Source organism: Microcaecilia unicolor, chromosome 2, assembly GCF_901765095.1.
Source record: "Microcaecilia unicolor chromosome 2, aMicUni1.1, whole genome shotgun sequence".
Lineage (NCBI taxonomy): Eukaryota > Metazoa > Chordata > Amphibia > Gymnophiona > Siphonopidae > Microcaecilia > Microcaecilia unicolor.
The window spans coordinates 422749682-422766878 of record NC_044032.1 but is presented as its reverse complement, the minus strand read 5'-3'; the positions used below and the strand labels follow the sequence as shown (position 1 = coordinate 422766878).

The 17197-nt window shown below is 43.3% G+C and overlaps 1 protein-coding gene across 5 annotated transcripts in view; it reads left to right on the top strand.

The window, feature by feature from the left end:
- Positions 1–17197, top strand: part of PPP3CA (protein phosphatase 3 catalytic subunit alpha) — a 743055-nt gene that overhangs the window by 510125 nt on the left and 215733 nt on the right. For all 5 annotated transcript variants that reach the window (XM_030190749.1, XM_030190747.1, XM_030190748.1 and 2 more), the window contains exon 5: positions 8810–8955. In XM_030190749.1, coding sequence (XP_030046609.1) covers positions 8810–8955 — 146 coding nt within the window. The remainder of the gene's footprint in view (positions 1–8809; positions 8956–17197) is intronic.

Below are 17197 nucleotides of genomic sequence, written 5' to 3'. Positions count from 1 at the left end.
GTGCCAGTCAGCCAACATGCTGAGGTCTTTGATGTATTAAGGATGAGTTTGTGGGCAAGGAGCCAATCTGAGAGGGCCTGAAGAGCTTGCTGAGTAGCATGTAGCACTGGAATCCATGCTGTGTGTGGAATAGCATGTAGCACTGGGATCTGTGTCCAACTTTGGGTTGAGGATTTCCACCAACTGAATCGTGAAAATCCTCATGTGTAAGTTAGGTGCGGATCCCCCAAGATCTATAATACTGCATGCATCTTTAGTGAACGCCCCTAACCCCTCATGCCCCTCCCCATGGCCATGCTGCCTTTTCAGTTGAGCCAATTAACTGCAATAATTGATTTTTAATGCCCAATTATTGCTAGTTATTGGTTTATTATTAAATTAACTTATGTGTGCAATTTTGTGCATCATATATAGAATCCGGACGATTGTGACATGTAAAAGTCTTCCCACCCTTCTACATTATTCACATTCTAGTGTTTAAAAAATACAATTCAGAATGCATTTACATAGGCATTTGTGCCACTGATCTATGCAACAAGATTTCCACTTTCAAATGTCAATGAATAATTATAGAAATATTTAAACCAAAAAGCCTTAAATAAGTCTACATGCCTCTTGTTTCATTACTTAGTGGAGGCTCCTTCCAGGAGCAGTCTATATGACTATATGATTCATTTAGGATAAGTGTCTATCAGCTTTGCACAGTGGGATGGTTCAGTATTGGCTTATTCTTATTGGTAGAATAGCTCAACCCTTTCAAATTGGCTGAGGATTGCTTGTGAACTATAGACTTAGGGGCCGATGCACAAAGGTTGCTGTTAAATCCAGCAGCTGTGGGTCTGTTTACTGAGTCACAATCAGCAACCAATGCACAAAGGGGATCACATGCAAATGAGCTGTTCGGAAATGTAATGGTGACCTTTGTGCATTGGCCACCGGAAGCACCTAGCACATGCGCAGAAAAGGATCCCAAGATAGGACACGTTGGGGGGAGTGGGGGGAAGAACTCCTGCACTCACAAACAGCTCACCTTCATCTTTGGGACAATGAAGCTCCTGCAGCTGTGGGGAGACCAGTCTGTTGGATGCGGTGCTAATAATTTTAATCATTGCATTGTGCAGGCACTTGGAAGTTCCTTAATCAGCAGAGTGCTGGAAGAAGGGGAGGGCTCCCTGCACCAGTCTGGGGAGTGATCCGGAGGCAGGGAGTAGGAAACTGTAAGGGTTAGCCTCGGATTTGCCAGCGTGGATGAGGAGGGCTTCTCTGAAAGTTCCTGACCTACTGTAAAATCTGGCTTGTTAAACGAAGGTGCTCCTTTCTGTGCATTGCACAGAATGCTTATCATAATACTAATAAGCTCATTGTAATATATTTGCATAGGATTCTCAGTAGCTGCTATGGAAAATGGCTAGAGCCACACAAAGCCTGTTTGTGTATTACACACTACATAACGTTTGCTTTAGACCAGCTACAACCAGTCATAATAACATAGTAAGTGACAGCAGACAAAGACCTGAATGGTCCATCTAGTCTGCCCAACAGTCATATTCATTATCAATTCAAGATTAAATCAACAATGAACGTGATATTATATACTTGATCATGGTCTTTCTTTGGTGCTACTGGGACATAGACCGTGGAAGTCCACCCGGCTCTCCTTATTTTCCAACTACTGGAGTTGCCGTCAAAGCCCACGCCAGCCTTTCCGAATCCATCTTGTCATTTGCGGGACAAGACCGTAAAAGCCTGCCTGGCCAGCACTATCCTCACATTCCAGATCACTGGAGTTTCCATCGAAGCTCTCTCCAGCCCATCCTACAACCAGATTACTATGTGTGGGACTCAGACCGTACAAACCAGCCCAACACCGGCCTTAGGCAATACAGCCAGAGTTGCCATCTAAGCGCCAATTGACATGCAAACACATATGCAACCCTTTAAGTTTTGTTTTTTTATAGCATTCATTTTCTAATTAGAGATCCTCTGTGTTCATCCCATGCCTTTTTGAATTCCTCCACAGTTTTCAAAAAGGTTTGGGATGAATACTGAATATTGCCGGCACCCGAATAACCCCTCGCTCATCCACACTGCTTTCCCCTGTACTGCCCCTGACTTTCACACTTTTTTTTGGACTGGACAAAGCCGATACTCAGTGGCTTAAGCAGGCTGGAGCCTCTCCTACACACTTAAATCCCTTTGAATGTCAGCCATTAGGTGTCTGCTTTGCTTTATAGAATAGGCTTAAAATAGGTGCCATCACTAATGTCCGTAATGGGAACCCTGTTACAGAATATCCTCCATATGGTTTTTCTTCTTCAGTGGCTTTTTTTTCTTGGCATCCTCCAATACAGGAACCACGTGGTGGCTGAATGCAAGAATCCCATGAAGTATACAACACAAAAACAAAAATAGCAGGAAACAGAAGAAGGCTCAGCAGACAATGAGACTTAAAAAATACAAGAGTACTTTAATACATATAACCTATTTTAAAAAGTCCTTTGTTTCTACTGTTTGAAACACTCTTCTTTGATTACTATTGGTTAAAAAGACTTGATGGCACCGTGTTTCAGCTCAAAGTGCCTGCCTCAGGAGTCTACAAAAAAAAATAAAAGCAATACTACAATAAATATACATAAATATTAGGGCTGAACATTTAATGCATTTTAGCGTGATTAACATGTTAAAAGTTTTAACTTGTGTTAATAATTTTAATATATTAATCACATCAAGTTGCTTGCTGCTGGTTCTGCTACCTGTCTCTCTTTCGTCCTCTCCTAGACTCTTCCTCCCTCTGGCATATTTTTCTCTCCTACCACTGCCCCCCCCCCCCCCCCCCCCCCCCCCCCGATGCTTCTGCAGCTTGTTCTGTACTCCCTCCCCCCCCCTTGCTGCCGATGCTGCCTTACACCAGCAGCCTTTTCTCTCCTGCCACCCCGCTCTCTGCCATCTCATCCCTGGCCCTCAAACTTGCCTAGTGCACATGGCAGCATTAGGCACACACTGTTCCGCTCCTCTGTAACCAGAGCTCTCCCTCTCTAGCGTCCTGCCTTCTCTGATGAAACTTTCTGTTTCCTCTGCTGAAACTTCCTGCTTCAGGAGTCATACTCTAGAGAGAGAGGGCTCTGATTACAGAGGAGTGGAACCAGGGCGTATCTGAGGTTCGGCAGTAGGGGGGGCAGGGGCTAGAGTGAGGGGGCACATTATAGCCCCCCCCTACCGCCGTCAACCCCCCCCCCCCCACTGCCGTCAGACTCCATCCAACTGGAACTAAAGATGCATGCAGCTTTCACAGCGCGCTGCACGACGAGGATGAAAAAGTTAAAGATCGTGGCTGGGCTGACGGGGGGGTTGGGGTCCCCCGCCAGCTGAAGCAATATTTTAAAAAGCCGGAGGAAGCGGACCTCGGGGTAGGTGACGGCGGTAGGCGGGGGAGGGAGGGTTAACGGCGGTAGGGGGGTCCGGGGCAAAATCTGCGGGGGCCCAGGCCCCTGTGGCCCCACGCAGATACACCCCTGAGTGGAACAGCTTGTGCTTAATGCCTCCCTATGTGGAAGGCAAATTTGGAGGGCTGCACGGAGTGGGGAATGAAATGCCAGAGAACACGAGGTGGCAGGAGAGAAAAGGATGCAGTTTGGGGGGGGGGGGGATAGGAGAGAACAATCTGCAGGAGCATCAGGGAGGGAGGGTGTCAGCGGTAGGAGAGAAAAATATATGCAGGAAGGAGGAAGAGTCTGGGTGAGAGTCACAGGGTGGTGGGAAAGAAAAGGCTGTCTGTACTGGGGGGGGGGGGGGGGAGTAGAAGAGAATACGGTGTGGCTGGAGAGAAATAGCTGCTGGGGAAGAAAAGAAGAGAGGAGGAGAGAAAAGAAATAGTCCGGAGAGAGGAGGGAGTAAGATGATTAGAAAAATAAAATCACCAGACAACAAAGAGAAATGATTTTATTTTCAGTTTTTTAACTGAAATACTATATGTCAGTTTTTAAGAATTTACATCTGCAATCTATATTTTCTACTATAGAGGTGAAAATGTGAGGGGTACACTTATGAAAAAAATTGTGTGATTAAAACTTTCGATCACGTTTGATCATCCAATTGTAGATGTACAGCCTTAATAAATATAAATATAAGCAAAATAAATAAACCGTTAAAAGGGTCAAACTGATAATAAGCAATTCTAAAACAAAACCGCATTTGTCAAAACAGTCATAAAAGAATAGAAATATGTCTTAAAATACAAAGTATATATATAAATATATATGAAAAAATATAAACAGATGACCAGGAATACAAAATCCATGAACAATATACGATACTCTATCAAAAAACACAATCAAAGATTCATATAAAGCAACGGGATGGGAGTGCACTTCCCAAAAGAAGATACACTAACCTTGCAGTAGTGTCAAATGGACAGAACAGCAATGTAAATTGTCAGATGATCTATTTAAAAAAAAACAAAAATACATAAAAATTGATTTCAAACAAAATGTGACAAAAAAGCATGCAATTGTATCAAAAAATAGTAAAGAATTTGAACTAAAGTTTTAGAGCTATAAAGTGATGTGTAATGACACGTGGAGGGGCATAATCGAAAGGGGTGCCCAAGTTTTCCTGAGGACATCCTCACAGGACGTCCCGTCGAAGGGGCAGGGAAACCTGTATTATCGAAACAAGATGGGTGTCCATCTTTCATTTCGATAATATGGTTGGGGATGCCCAAATCACAAAATTTAGGTCGACCTTAGAGATGGTCATCCCTAGAGATGGTCGTCCCCAATTTTTGGCCACAATGGAAACCGAGGACGCCCATCTCAAAAATGACCAAATCCAAACCATTTGGTCATGGGAGGAGCCATAGTGCACTGGTCCCCCTGACATGCCAGGACACTAATCGGGCACCCTAGGGGGCACTGCAGTGGACTTTACAAATTGCTCCCAGGTGCATAGCTCCCTTACCTTGTGTGCTGAGCCCCCCAAATCCCACTCCCCACAACTGTACACCACTACCATAGCCCTAAGGGGTGAAGGGGGGCACCTACATGTGGGTACAGTGGGTTTGTGGTGGGTTTTGAAGGGCTCACATTTACCACCACAAGTGTAACAAGTAAGGGGGGGTGGGCCTGGGTCCACCTGCCTGAAGTGCACTGCACCCACTAAAACTGCTCCAGAGACCTGCATACTGTGATGGAGGTGGGTATGACATTTGAGGCTGGCATAGAGGCTGGCAAAAAATATTTAAAATGTTTTTTTAGGGTGGGAGGGGGTTGGTGACCACTGGGGGAGTAAGGGGAGTCATCCCCGATTCCCTCCGGTGGTCATCTGGTCAGTTCGGGCACCTTTTTGAGGCTTGGTCGTAACAAAAAAACCAGAACCAAGTAAAGTCGCCCAAGTGCTCGTCAGGGACGCCCTTCTTTTTTCCATTATCGGTCGAGGACACCCATTTGTTAGGCACGCCCCAGTCCCGCCTTCGCTATGCTTCCAACATGCCCCCGTGAACTTTGGTTGTCCCCGTGACGGAAAGCAGTTTAGGACGCCCAAAATCGGCTTTCGATTATGCCGATTTGGGCGACCTCGGGAGAAGGATGCCCATCTCCCAATTTGTGTCGAAAGATGGGCGCCCTTCTCTTTCAAAAATAAGCCTGATAACCTCCTTCCTCAGGTCAGGATAGAATCCTGTCCTCATCTGAGGAAGGACGGTTTGGTCACTGAAAGTTAGTATAAAAAAGTATTAAAACTAGACCAATAAAAAGATATCATTTTATTTCCATTTCCATGTTTATTTTTAATGTTTACTAATACAGCTACAACACCACTAAAATAAAATTATTTTTTCTACCTTTGTTGTCTGGCCACTTACTTTTTTTGGTTGTGTTGGTTACAGTCTCCGATTTCTGGTTTCTGTTTCCTTGTCTTCTCTTAACTCTCTTGCCAGGATTTCCTATCCATTTGTAATGTTCTCTCCTCCTTTTTCATCCAGCTTTCTTCAATTTTTTTCTGCCTCAGTCCAGATTTAATTCTTTCTTATTATCCAGTCTTCAATTTCCCTCCTTTTACTGTCTACCTACAGCTTGCCACCTCTTTCCCTTACCCCAGCTCTCCTATTTCACTTTCTCTTATTCCCTAGTCTTTCACTAAATCTATCCTCTCCCCATCCATCCAGCATCTGCCCTGTTTCTTCCCCTCCCCATCCAGCATCTGCCCTCTCTATCCCCCCTTCCATCTTGCACCTGCCCTCCTTTTCTCACCACTTCTGAGAATCTGCCCTTTCTGCTCCCTTCCATACAGCATTAGCCTTCGTTCTCTCCCCTTTCCATCCAGTGCCTACCCTCTTTCTCTCCCCCCTTCCATCCAGCATTTGCCTTCTTTCTCTCTCCACTTCCATCCAGTGCCTACCCTCTTTCTCTCCCCTCTTCCATCCAGCATCAGCCCTCTTTCCCCCCTCTCCCATCCATCCAGCATCAACCCTCTTTCTCTTCCATCCAGCGTCAGAACTTCTTTCTCTGCTCCCTTCCATCCATCATTGGCCCTCTTTCTTTCCCCCTTCCAACCATATTCTGCCCCTTCTCTCCCCCTTCTCTCTGGTATCTGTCTTTACTTATCCATCCATTGCCCCAGGCACAGACAAATTAGTTTCTGAGCCCACTAGGGACAAAGAAAATAACTGTATATTTAATATGTAAACTGCTTTGTTTGTAGCACGCAAAGGTGGTATATCAAATCTCTTTCCATCTTCCATCCAGCATTTGCCCTCTCTCTCCCCTTTTGTATCCAAAATCTGCCCTCTTTCTCTCCCTCCTTCCATCCAGCATCTGCCTCCTGTCCACCCCACTTTCATCCAGCATCTGCCCCATCTCCCATCCCACTTTCTTCCAGTGCCTGCCCCATCTGTTCTCCCCACTTCCTTCCTGTGTCTACCCCTCTCTCCTCCCCACTTCCTTCTAGCATTTGCCCTTTCTTCTCCCCACTTCCATCCAGTCTCTGGCCACTCACCATTCAGCATCTCACCTCCCCGCTCCCCCCTAACCCCTACACACACCCCTGCTGCTTCCCTAGACTAGCAGCAGCAGCGGCGGCGGCAAAACAAAATACACCTATCACGGGACTGCACTGTGTAACCTGCGGCTGCTGGCTCTGCTCTGGAACAAGAAGTGACATCAGAGAAGGCGGGACTGGCAGCCACGGGTTTACACAGTGATGGCTGTATTTTATTTTGCTGATGCTTGTCTGAAAAAGCAGCAGCAACAGCGGCAGGAGGTACATGAGAAAGGTCCTGGTCCGCCTGCTGTGTGGCAGGCCGAAATTGTTTTGCAGCTTCTGAAGAGAATGTGTGTGGCCATGCAGCTGCACAGCTTAGAGGGAACAGTGGTTTGTACCATGTGCTGTTTGTCACAACTGTCAATATTGTGGCTGTACTTACTGTCACCTCAAGGGGAAGTGCTAAGTACAGCTGCACGCGCATCCCGATTGTCTGATTTCCTTCCCCCTGATCCAGTTCCTCCAAGTTATTTCTGCTTCCCCACTGGACCCCCTCCAGTGATCTGATTCCTCCTAAGTCATCACTCCTTTGCCACTTGTCATCCTCTAAAGTCACAAACCACGCCCCAAATATATAAACCCACCCCCTTGGCATAAACACCTTTCACCTCATTGCTCGATCCTTCCTGTAGCTCCCCAACACCTCTCCAGGACTTACCCAAGGTCCACTGTCATTGATTCTAGTGAGCCCAAGTGGGAATAGTTCCCCCCTCTGCTCCTGCCTGGGACTGCTCTGGGATCCAAAATGGTACCGATGATCCTTAGTGGTAATCTTGTGGTACTACTACTATGGATGCCCCCTAGCGTTAGTATCACAAGACTGCCACTGGTGTCCTATTTTGCTTCGGTACAGAGTTAAGCACTGAGGTTGATGTATTTTGTGGCCTATGCATGCTCCATGTCTGGATTTGTATCCTCCAGCACCCCCTCCTTTTTTTTATTTTTTTTATTATTTCTCCACCTCCTCTTTCTTCCCCCTTTTTCTTAATGTGTTTCTAGTTGTGGATAGTTGTTTCTTGAATGTGAGCTCCAGTTTTGCCATGTTTGTAACTGTTGCTTGTTGAACTGTGGTGAGCTCTTGCTTCTATTGTATTATGTTGAAATCCAATAAAAGATATTAAACTAGAAACTAGTATCACAAGACTACCACTAAGGTTCATCGGCACCATATTTGGTCCTGGTGTAGTCCTGGATGGGAGCAAAGGGAGACAGACTGCTTCCATCCAGGCCCACTAGAATCACTGATGGTGACCCCTAGGTAAGTCCTTGGGGTGTCGAAGAGGTGGAGGAAAAAGTTGGGCTGTGAGGGGTGCTTATCCACAGGGAAAATGAGTATGTATTCAGGGGGCGAAGATGGGATCAAGGAGTCCAGGGGTGATGGAGTGATGACTTGGGGGCGGGGTTCAGTGACGAAGGAGTGATGACTTGGGGCTGACTAGTATTTTAAGTAACTTTGAGGCGTATTTTGAAAGCACTTAGACTTACAAAGTTATGTAGTAACCTATGGAATTTTGTAAGTCTAAGCCCCTTTGTCATATTAGCTACTGAATACATTACAGAGTTTTAAATGGACTTTTAGATTTCCCTACAGAGTTAAAACCAATAAAATAATACATGATTATAGCAAATGAGGAGGACTGAAATTGACCCTGTAGTTCTTTTTGACTTCACTGGTTAGAAAGAAGATTGTTTTGAAAGGTTATAGATGGTATTTATTTCTGTGTAGAATAATACTTGGGTCACTTTTTTTTCATTCTGAAACTCCAACCAATAGGTAAAATAAAGTATTCAGAACGTGTGTATGATGCCTGCATGGATGCCTTTGATTGCCTTCCCTTGGCTGCTCTGATGAACCAGCAATTTCTGTGTGTACACGGTGGTCTTTCTCCAGAAATCAACACCTTAGACGACATCAGAAAAGTAAGTACTGATGCCTTACCACTTTACCTAACTTAATAGAGCAGCCATAAGTAAGTGCTGGTGGCTAGCATTACTAAATACAGTGACACTACGTAGCAGTTCATTTTCTGATTTCTGAGAGTGGCAGGGATTTAGTGGTTTAATGCTGGAACAATTGACAAGAGCTACTTCTATTTTAGTGACTAGGTGATGCTCAAGTGAACAAACAAAAAAAAAGCATCTCGGTTTCAAGCTGTATTTTAGTTGTCACTGTAAGATGTCAAAACCACCAAGATATATATTCTTTTCAAAGTAAAATGGTTTAAACCATCAACCCCACCCATAGTACTGGGTCTGCCTGGTTTTATAGTTTTATAATTGGTTTAGTGTGAAAGAAACCAGAAGCCTTTGGAATCTGACTGTGTTCTTGCTGCCCAACGATTCTCTTTATGTATATGGTAATACAAAGGATTTGCATCCTTTGCCCATTATACAGCAATGAAAAAATACTTCCTAATCCCACTTAGGGTATTTAATTCTGAATTGCCGGATTTGGGTTTTTCCGTAGTCTAATTATACCTAGCAGTATCTTTTTCCTCCACAAATTTATCTAGCTGTCTTTGGAATTGAACACGTTTGAATTGAAACTTAATACGTAGCAATTCACACATTAAAAAAGCTATGCAGTTTAGTTAACTAGGCCTGTAAATCAATTCAGCCTAGTTAACTAAACTGCATAGCTTTTTTAATGTGGGAATTGCTACGTATTAATATGGCACTATGACAGTGCACAGTAATTTCCCTCATTAAACAACTCCTTAAGAAGGGGCAGGACATGCACCTTACAGTTAACATAGTTAATATATCAGGTAATGCAGAGCAGTTAATGCCACCTCTCGAGGTACACTGCCCTGGAGGAATTAAGTCCACTTATGCTCAAAAATATGTTAAGTGCCTATCTATAATTTAGGAAATATGTGCTATCATAATGTATATTGGACTTCTGCATAGCCTCTTCAGCAGAAATCCAGTCCTCGAGGTCCACAAGCCAGCCTGGTTTTCAGGATCTCCATAATGAATATGGAAGAGATCAATTTGCCTTCACTGCTTCCATTTCATGCAAATAGGTCTCATACATATTCATTGTGGAAATCCTGAAAACCATGCTGGGTTTTGGTCCTCAAGGATTGGAATTGAGAACCCCAATATTTCAGAGACAAAAAAGTAATAAGTTCATTGCAGAGAAATCAAGCAAAACATGTTTCTTCCATTTTCCCATAAATTAGCCAAAATGGACATACTTCCTTCTGCCATTGCAGGGCAGTATAACTAACTGAATTGTGCTGTTGTTATTTTACAATAAAGACATTTTCTTTGTGTTAACTGAATGGCAAGTGGTGGGAAAATCCCTAGTAGTTAACACAGATTTTGCAGTTCCCTGGCAAGATGTTTGGATGTTAGGCCACTGTTACTGCAAAACATTACTACACTTCAGTAAATAGGCATCTTATTGTTATACCCATAATCCCACGGCTTGTAAAAGATTTGATATGTCACCATTTAATTTCCTTTACAGGTGCTAAAAATAGAAATAAAGCAAAACAGAAAGAAATAGAAAAATAAAATACCACCTTTTTAATGGACTAACTTGATAAATTTCTTGACTAGCTTTTAAAGGCTAGAACCACTTTCCTCAGGCCAGGAGAGTATGATCAAAAGATGACAAGATCAGAATATATAAGTGAAACATAAAACATTCCACTGACAGGGTCAAAGGGAAATGTATGGGTTGGGGGGGACGGAGAGAGACAAGGAGCCATGGATAGGTGATTACAGGGTTACAAGCCATATGGTCCATAATGTGATAAGAAACCCAGATCTTTAAATCTTTTCTTTTTGGTGTCAAAGTATTTTAACTTTAAAGGTCTTGTGTTCCTGGATTGTTTTAAAATTTCCTGTTAGTATTCTAACCGTAAGGTTTGGTCCTAAAAAAAAATGCTTAGTCCTCAGAGGTGTCATCTTGGTTTTTCTTAGGCACAATTTCTCCAAATGGGTTAGTTTTGAACATACTGTGACAGTGATGTACCTCACTCCTAAGCAAGGATATGTGGCATATGATCTCTCTCTCAAATTTACAGCTAACGCTACCATCATACTTAACTGTGTGAAACAGAGTGTCTCTCTAGAGTTTGTGAGATGTAACATGTATAGGCAACTTATCCAGGTATACTTGGAAAATCTTTTTAATCAAGTCTGTGGCATCCAAAACAGTGGGGAATAGTTCTTTATCTTTCTGTCACATGTTCTTGGTCTCGGACTACATGTCTTGGTTCTTGAGGATCTTCTCGCACTCCACATGATTCACAGAGTATTCACTTGGGAATGACACCTACTGTGATCAATGCTGTTCTGTTGTTTTTCTCTTTTATCACTATGTCCAGCTTCCTTGCATCCAGCTTTTTATCATTTGGGATAGGGATGTCCCAGATTATCGTAACCTCTTCATTCTCCACAGTTCTCCTAGGGTCATGATCGCAATGCTTTCCCAGTACATTGATAGTGTAATGTTTACAATGTTTTCAATGAATGAGATGTTCCACCCTGTTGTGCCTTTCCACATAGAAATTTTCCATCATCGGCACTTCACATCCAGCTACAAGATGAGTAACTGTTTCCGGCTCTTTTTTACAGAACCTACAGTTGGTTTCTTTTACTTGCTGTGAACCATCACATCCATGATCCTCTGGCCTGGGCTGCAACTGTTAACCTCTCATTCTTTGGCTTCAGTTCTCATCTCCTTAACCAGTCACATATTCAAGTTTGATCATGTATAGTTTATGAAGTAACACTTTATATTTTCCACTGTATTTGTGAATTTGCCACATGTTTTTCCTTGTTTGCATATTCATTGTGGATATCCTGAAAATCTGACTGACTAGTGGGACGATGCTCAAAACCTAATGCCGGTGCTAGAGGTGATTAGCACAGGACTAGCAAAAGCATTAGTAAGTGCAGAAAGGGGTTGCTGCTGAAGGAAATGATAGTTAACTTTCTAGAATCCAACAGGTTGCAGGATCCAAGACAACATGGCTTTACCATAAGAAAATTCTGCCAAATGAATCTATTGATTTCTTTGATTAGGTGACCAAAAAACTGGATATGGACATGCGCTATATGCAGTGGCGTAGCCAGAAGACAATTTTTGGGTGGGCCAGCGGGTTGGATGGGTGGGCACTACAACCCCCCCCCCCCCCCCACACACACACACACACATGCGCGCTTGTCCAGCACATTTAAAGTTATCGGCGCTGCCTCCACTCACCTTTTCCCACCCCCACCGTAGCGCTGCCTCCTCTCCTGCACTTCATGGTCTCCGTCTCCGACCCCCGAAGCAGCGTTTTATCGGCACTGCCTGCCTGACAGCTGACAGACGCGGTGCGACGACGCTCCGGGACCTTCCCTCTGCCGCGAGCAATCCGCCCTGCGTAAACAGGAAGTTGAATCAACGTGGCAGAGGGAAGGCCCCGGAGCAGGAGGACGTCGCGCCGCGTCTGTCAGCTGTCAGGCAGGCAGCGCCGATAGCAAATTGCAAGCGCTGCCGCGAGGGTGGGAGACAGAGACCGTGAAGTGCAGGAGAGGAGGCAGCGCTACGGCGGGGTGGGAGAAGGTGAGGATGGGCTTGAGACAAAACTGGGTGGGCCTGGGCCCACCCAGGCCCACCCGTAGCTACGCCCCTGGCTATATGTAACCTACTTGGATTTCAGTAAAGCCTTTGTTACAGTTCTTCACAGAAGACTCATGAATAAGCTGAGAAGGCTGAACTTAGGATCTGAAGTGGTGAACTGAATTGGAAACTGGTTGACCAACAGGCGACAGATGGTTATGGTAAATGGAATTCACTCAGAGGAAATGAAGTGAGTGGTGGAGTGCCTCAGGAGTCAGTACTGGGATCGATTCTGTTCAATATACAGTGCAGTCCGCTTAAGTGCAAGGGTCTGGGACCAAAGAAATACATGCAGTTAACCGGAGCGTGCACTTAACCGTTGTGACCCAAAGAAGCTTGACATCTGATAAACATATGTACAGTACTGTTTATTATATGTACAGTATACAGTCTCCGTTAACTGACATTAGGCTTACTTGAAGTAATCATAGTCCTCTGTACGCTTTTGTGTCTGTGAGTTCCATAGACTACGTCTGCCAGACGATCATAGCACTGACATCCAGTGGCCTCCAGATAGGCTCACACAGTGTTGAGACTCTCCAACGCTCTTTTTATTTATTTATTTATTGCATTTGTATCCCACATTTTCCCACCTATTTGCAGGCTCAATGTGGCTTACATAGTAACCGTGATGGCGATCGCCAATTCCGGTGTAACAGATACATAGTGACATTGTAGAAGATTTATGAATGATAGACACATCAGGGAATAAGGAGGAAGGGTTGAGGTGTGACCAGATCGAGTATTAGTTTCGTTGTGTTGCAGGATCGAGGCATTTAGGTTGGGTCGTTAGGGTATGCCTTTTTGAATAAATTAGTTTTTAGTGATTTCCGAAAGTTTGATAGGTTGTGGGTTGTTTTCAAGGCGTTTGGTAGTACGTTCCATAGTTGCTTGCTTATAAAGGAGAGCTGGATGCATACGTTGATTTATATTTGAGTCCTTTGCAGCTTAGGTGATGGAGGTTGATGTATGTGCTTGTAGATCTTGTAGTGTTTCTTGCAAAAGTGACAGGAGGAGGTTGTTGAATTTACCTCATTAGCATCTATTTGACTACATCTACATGTTATTTGTGCTAATCTTTGGCCTGCACATTGTCTCCTGCACTAGATCCCTCTGAGCATTCTGCACTTACTAATGCTGATGCTAGTCCTGTGCTAATCACCTCTAGCACCGGCATTACGTTTTGAGCATCGTCCCACTAGTCAGTCAGATTTTCAGGATATCCACAATGAATATGCATGTGAAAAATGTTTATGCACAGAAACTGCTTCTGTTGTATGCAAATCTATAAAAGTCCAGAAACCAAAAAGGAGGTCTAGTCTTTACGAGTGTGCAAAGCATGACAAAGATATGAGGCAACAGAAGACGAGGATTCCCAAGTTGTAGTGCAAAATGTTTTATTCTGTCCAATTGCCTAATGTGGAAAGGACTCAATACTGCCATGTTTTGGCATGTGTGCCTGCTTCTGGAGTCGTAATATATAGAAAATACCTAATCAAACAAAGAATATGAATATACAAAATTAAGAGCATATAAAAACATACATAGTGATAGAAAGTACAAAAAATGTTGCAATATGTAACATAAATAAAAATCATATAAAAGCATGGTGAAGGTAAAACCAGTCAAACTAACTCCTTCATAGTTTGCCTCTTTGGACAGAGTTCAGCACATTACTTCTATTTTTATTTCACCACATTTGTTATTTAGTTAATTTAATTGAAGTGGTTCACACACCATAAGCATCAGCTCACATCATTCATTGTTTATGGACTGCACTGCACTACATCCTTTCTGCATTTTTCAATATAGCTTGCACGGCATTGGTTTTTATATGTAACATTTCATTAATAGTAACAGTCATCTACTCAAGTCTGCAACATCCTACTCACCCCAATACCAAAAGACACCAAGAAAAGCACAAATGATATCACCAATTACCGCCCAGTTGCGTCTATCCCATTAGTAGTAAAACTGATGGAGAGCTTCGAGACTAAATAGCTTACAGAATACCTGGACAAGTTCTCAATACTACATAATTCACAATCAGGTAATTCACAATCAGGATTCCGATCCCACCATAGGACCGAAACTGTCCTAGTCACTCTCCTGGCCAAATTCAAGCTGGAGATTGCCACAGGCAAAAGCATACTCCTCCTCCAGTTCAACATGTCAAGCGCTTTCGACATGGTAAACCACAACATACTACTAAGAATACTAGGCCACTTCGGGATTGAAGGAAACTTACTTAATTGGATCAAAGGCTTTCTAACCACCAGAACTTATCAAGTAAAATCAAAGTCAAACATCACCACCGTGGAAAGCAGTCTGCGGAGTACCTCAAGGATCACCATTATCACCAATACTCTTCAACATGATGATGATTCCTCTGGCACAGTCCTTACCCAACCGAGGCCTTAACCCATTCATTTATGCAGATGATGCTACAATATGCATCCCCTTCAGAAATAACCAACAAAATCAACGATAGTCTGAACATCATGGACTCCTGGGCAAACTCATTCCAACTGAAACTGAACACCGAAAAAACACATTGCCTCATCCTCTCCTCTCCATATAACAAATATAAACCCACAACCCTAAATACTCCAGGACATACCCTCCCTACCTCGGACAGTTTGAAAATACTCGGTGTCACACTCGATCGCAACCTTACCCTCGAGAGCCAAGTAAACTCTGTAACAAAGAAAATGTTCTATTCAATGTGGAAGCTCAAACGATTAAAACCTTTCTTCCCAAGAGCAACTTTTCGATACCTAATATAATCAATGGTCTTAAGCCATGCAGATTATTGCAACAGAATCTACGTGGGCTGCAAAGAACAACTCATAAAAAAAACTCCTGACCGCCCAAAATATAGCAGCCAGGCTGATATTCAGCAAAACACGCTTTGAAAGTGCCAAACCCTTCCGAGAGTTGCATTGGCTCCCAATCAAAGAACGGATCATCTTCAAAATCTGCACCTTAGTCCATAAAATCATGTACGGCAAAGCCCCAGGATACATGACAGACCTTATAGACTTACCAATAAGAAACAGTCAGATCGTCAAGATCCTACCTAAACCTACACTACCCAAATTGCAAAGGACTGAAATACAAAACAACTTACGCAGCCGGCTTTTCCTACATAAGCACACAACTATGGAATGGGCTCCCAAAAGTTGTGAAAACAATCCACGACCACTTGAACTTCAGGAAATCACTAAAAACCAACCTCTTCAAAAAGGCTTGACCCAACGTAACCCTCTTAACCTACCAACACAGCATGACTATGATTGAACAGGACATCACGAAATCTTCATCCATTCCGACCCTCCACTTATACCTCATACGATCACTATACAACTTTGTATTTGTTATCCACCGACTGGGCAAACGCCTTTGTCGGTACTATGTAAGCCACATTGAGCCTGCAAATAGGTGGGAAAATGTGGGGTACAAATGCAACAAATAAATAAATAAGTTATGTTAATAACCATGAACAGTCGCACGTCATTGATATTAGTTATTATTCATTGCTTCCTACCTTTTTTATCGGTCTTATTGCATTCATTTACATTATAGATGTTTTTACTCCTATTCCTGTGTATGTATTGATCACTTTTGAATCAACGCATGTAAAGGTATGAATACAGTATATGCTTACTGTTTGTCACGTAACGCCTAGCCACCCATCTGGGGTTACCCCATGGCCACTTAGTGGGTCTATCCTCAGCACAGTTCAGGTCCTCCTGCACCTGCCCCTCGTGTTCTACACTAGCACCCTCCTCCCACCGGCTCGGTCACAGCCACTTCTGGGCGAGTCTCCTGCTCTCCATTTATCCCTAGTGATTTCTAGGTTACACATACTCCCAGTGGTCCCACAGTTCCCAGAAAGCACTCATAGACCCAACACACAAACCACCAGGATTCTTTATCAGTCCAGACAGGCAGAACGAAACAAACAAATGTGTTTATTTTCAGAATTTGGAACAGTGGACAAAAAATAATGTGCAAATAGCAAACAGTAACAAGTAACTGAAAAATGGATCAATTAGAAAACTAACTAAACATTTGCATACTTCCTAGAAAGTACCTGGGGAGATCAAGGCATATATCTGTTCACAGAGCTTCAGCAAAGAGATCTCCCGGGATGGAACTGAATCAACTGCCAGCATCTGTTGGGTAATTTCAAACTCCAGGCTAATCAGAGCCCAGAACAGTCAAGTTTCAAATAAAAACTGGTTACATCACTACAGGCACTTCCTATTATATGTATGCCAACTAAAAGAAAGAGATATCAGTCCTCTGTAACAGCTTTAAGCATAAACATGCACCATCTACTGGCCAAACAGGAGAAATACACTTCAGACATATTTAAAACAGGAAAATAACCAATACGTTTTACAGACTTAAAACACAGTTTCTTCACACTGTCTTTTGTTGGTTTGTCACTATTCATGGGTCTTTTTATTTGAGTGCCTTAATTATATTTATTATGTTGCTTTCCTTTATTTATAATGAGCCTACTTGAGATTT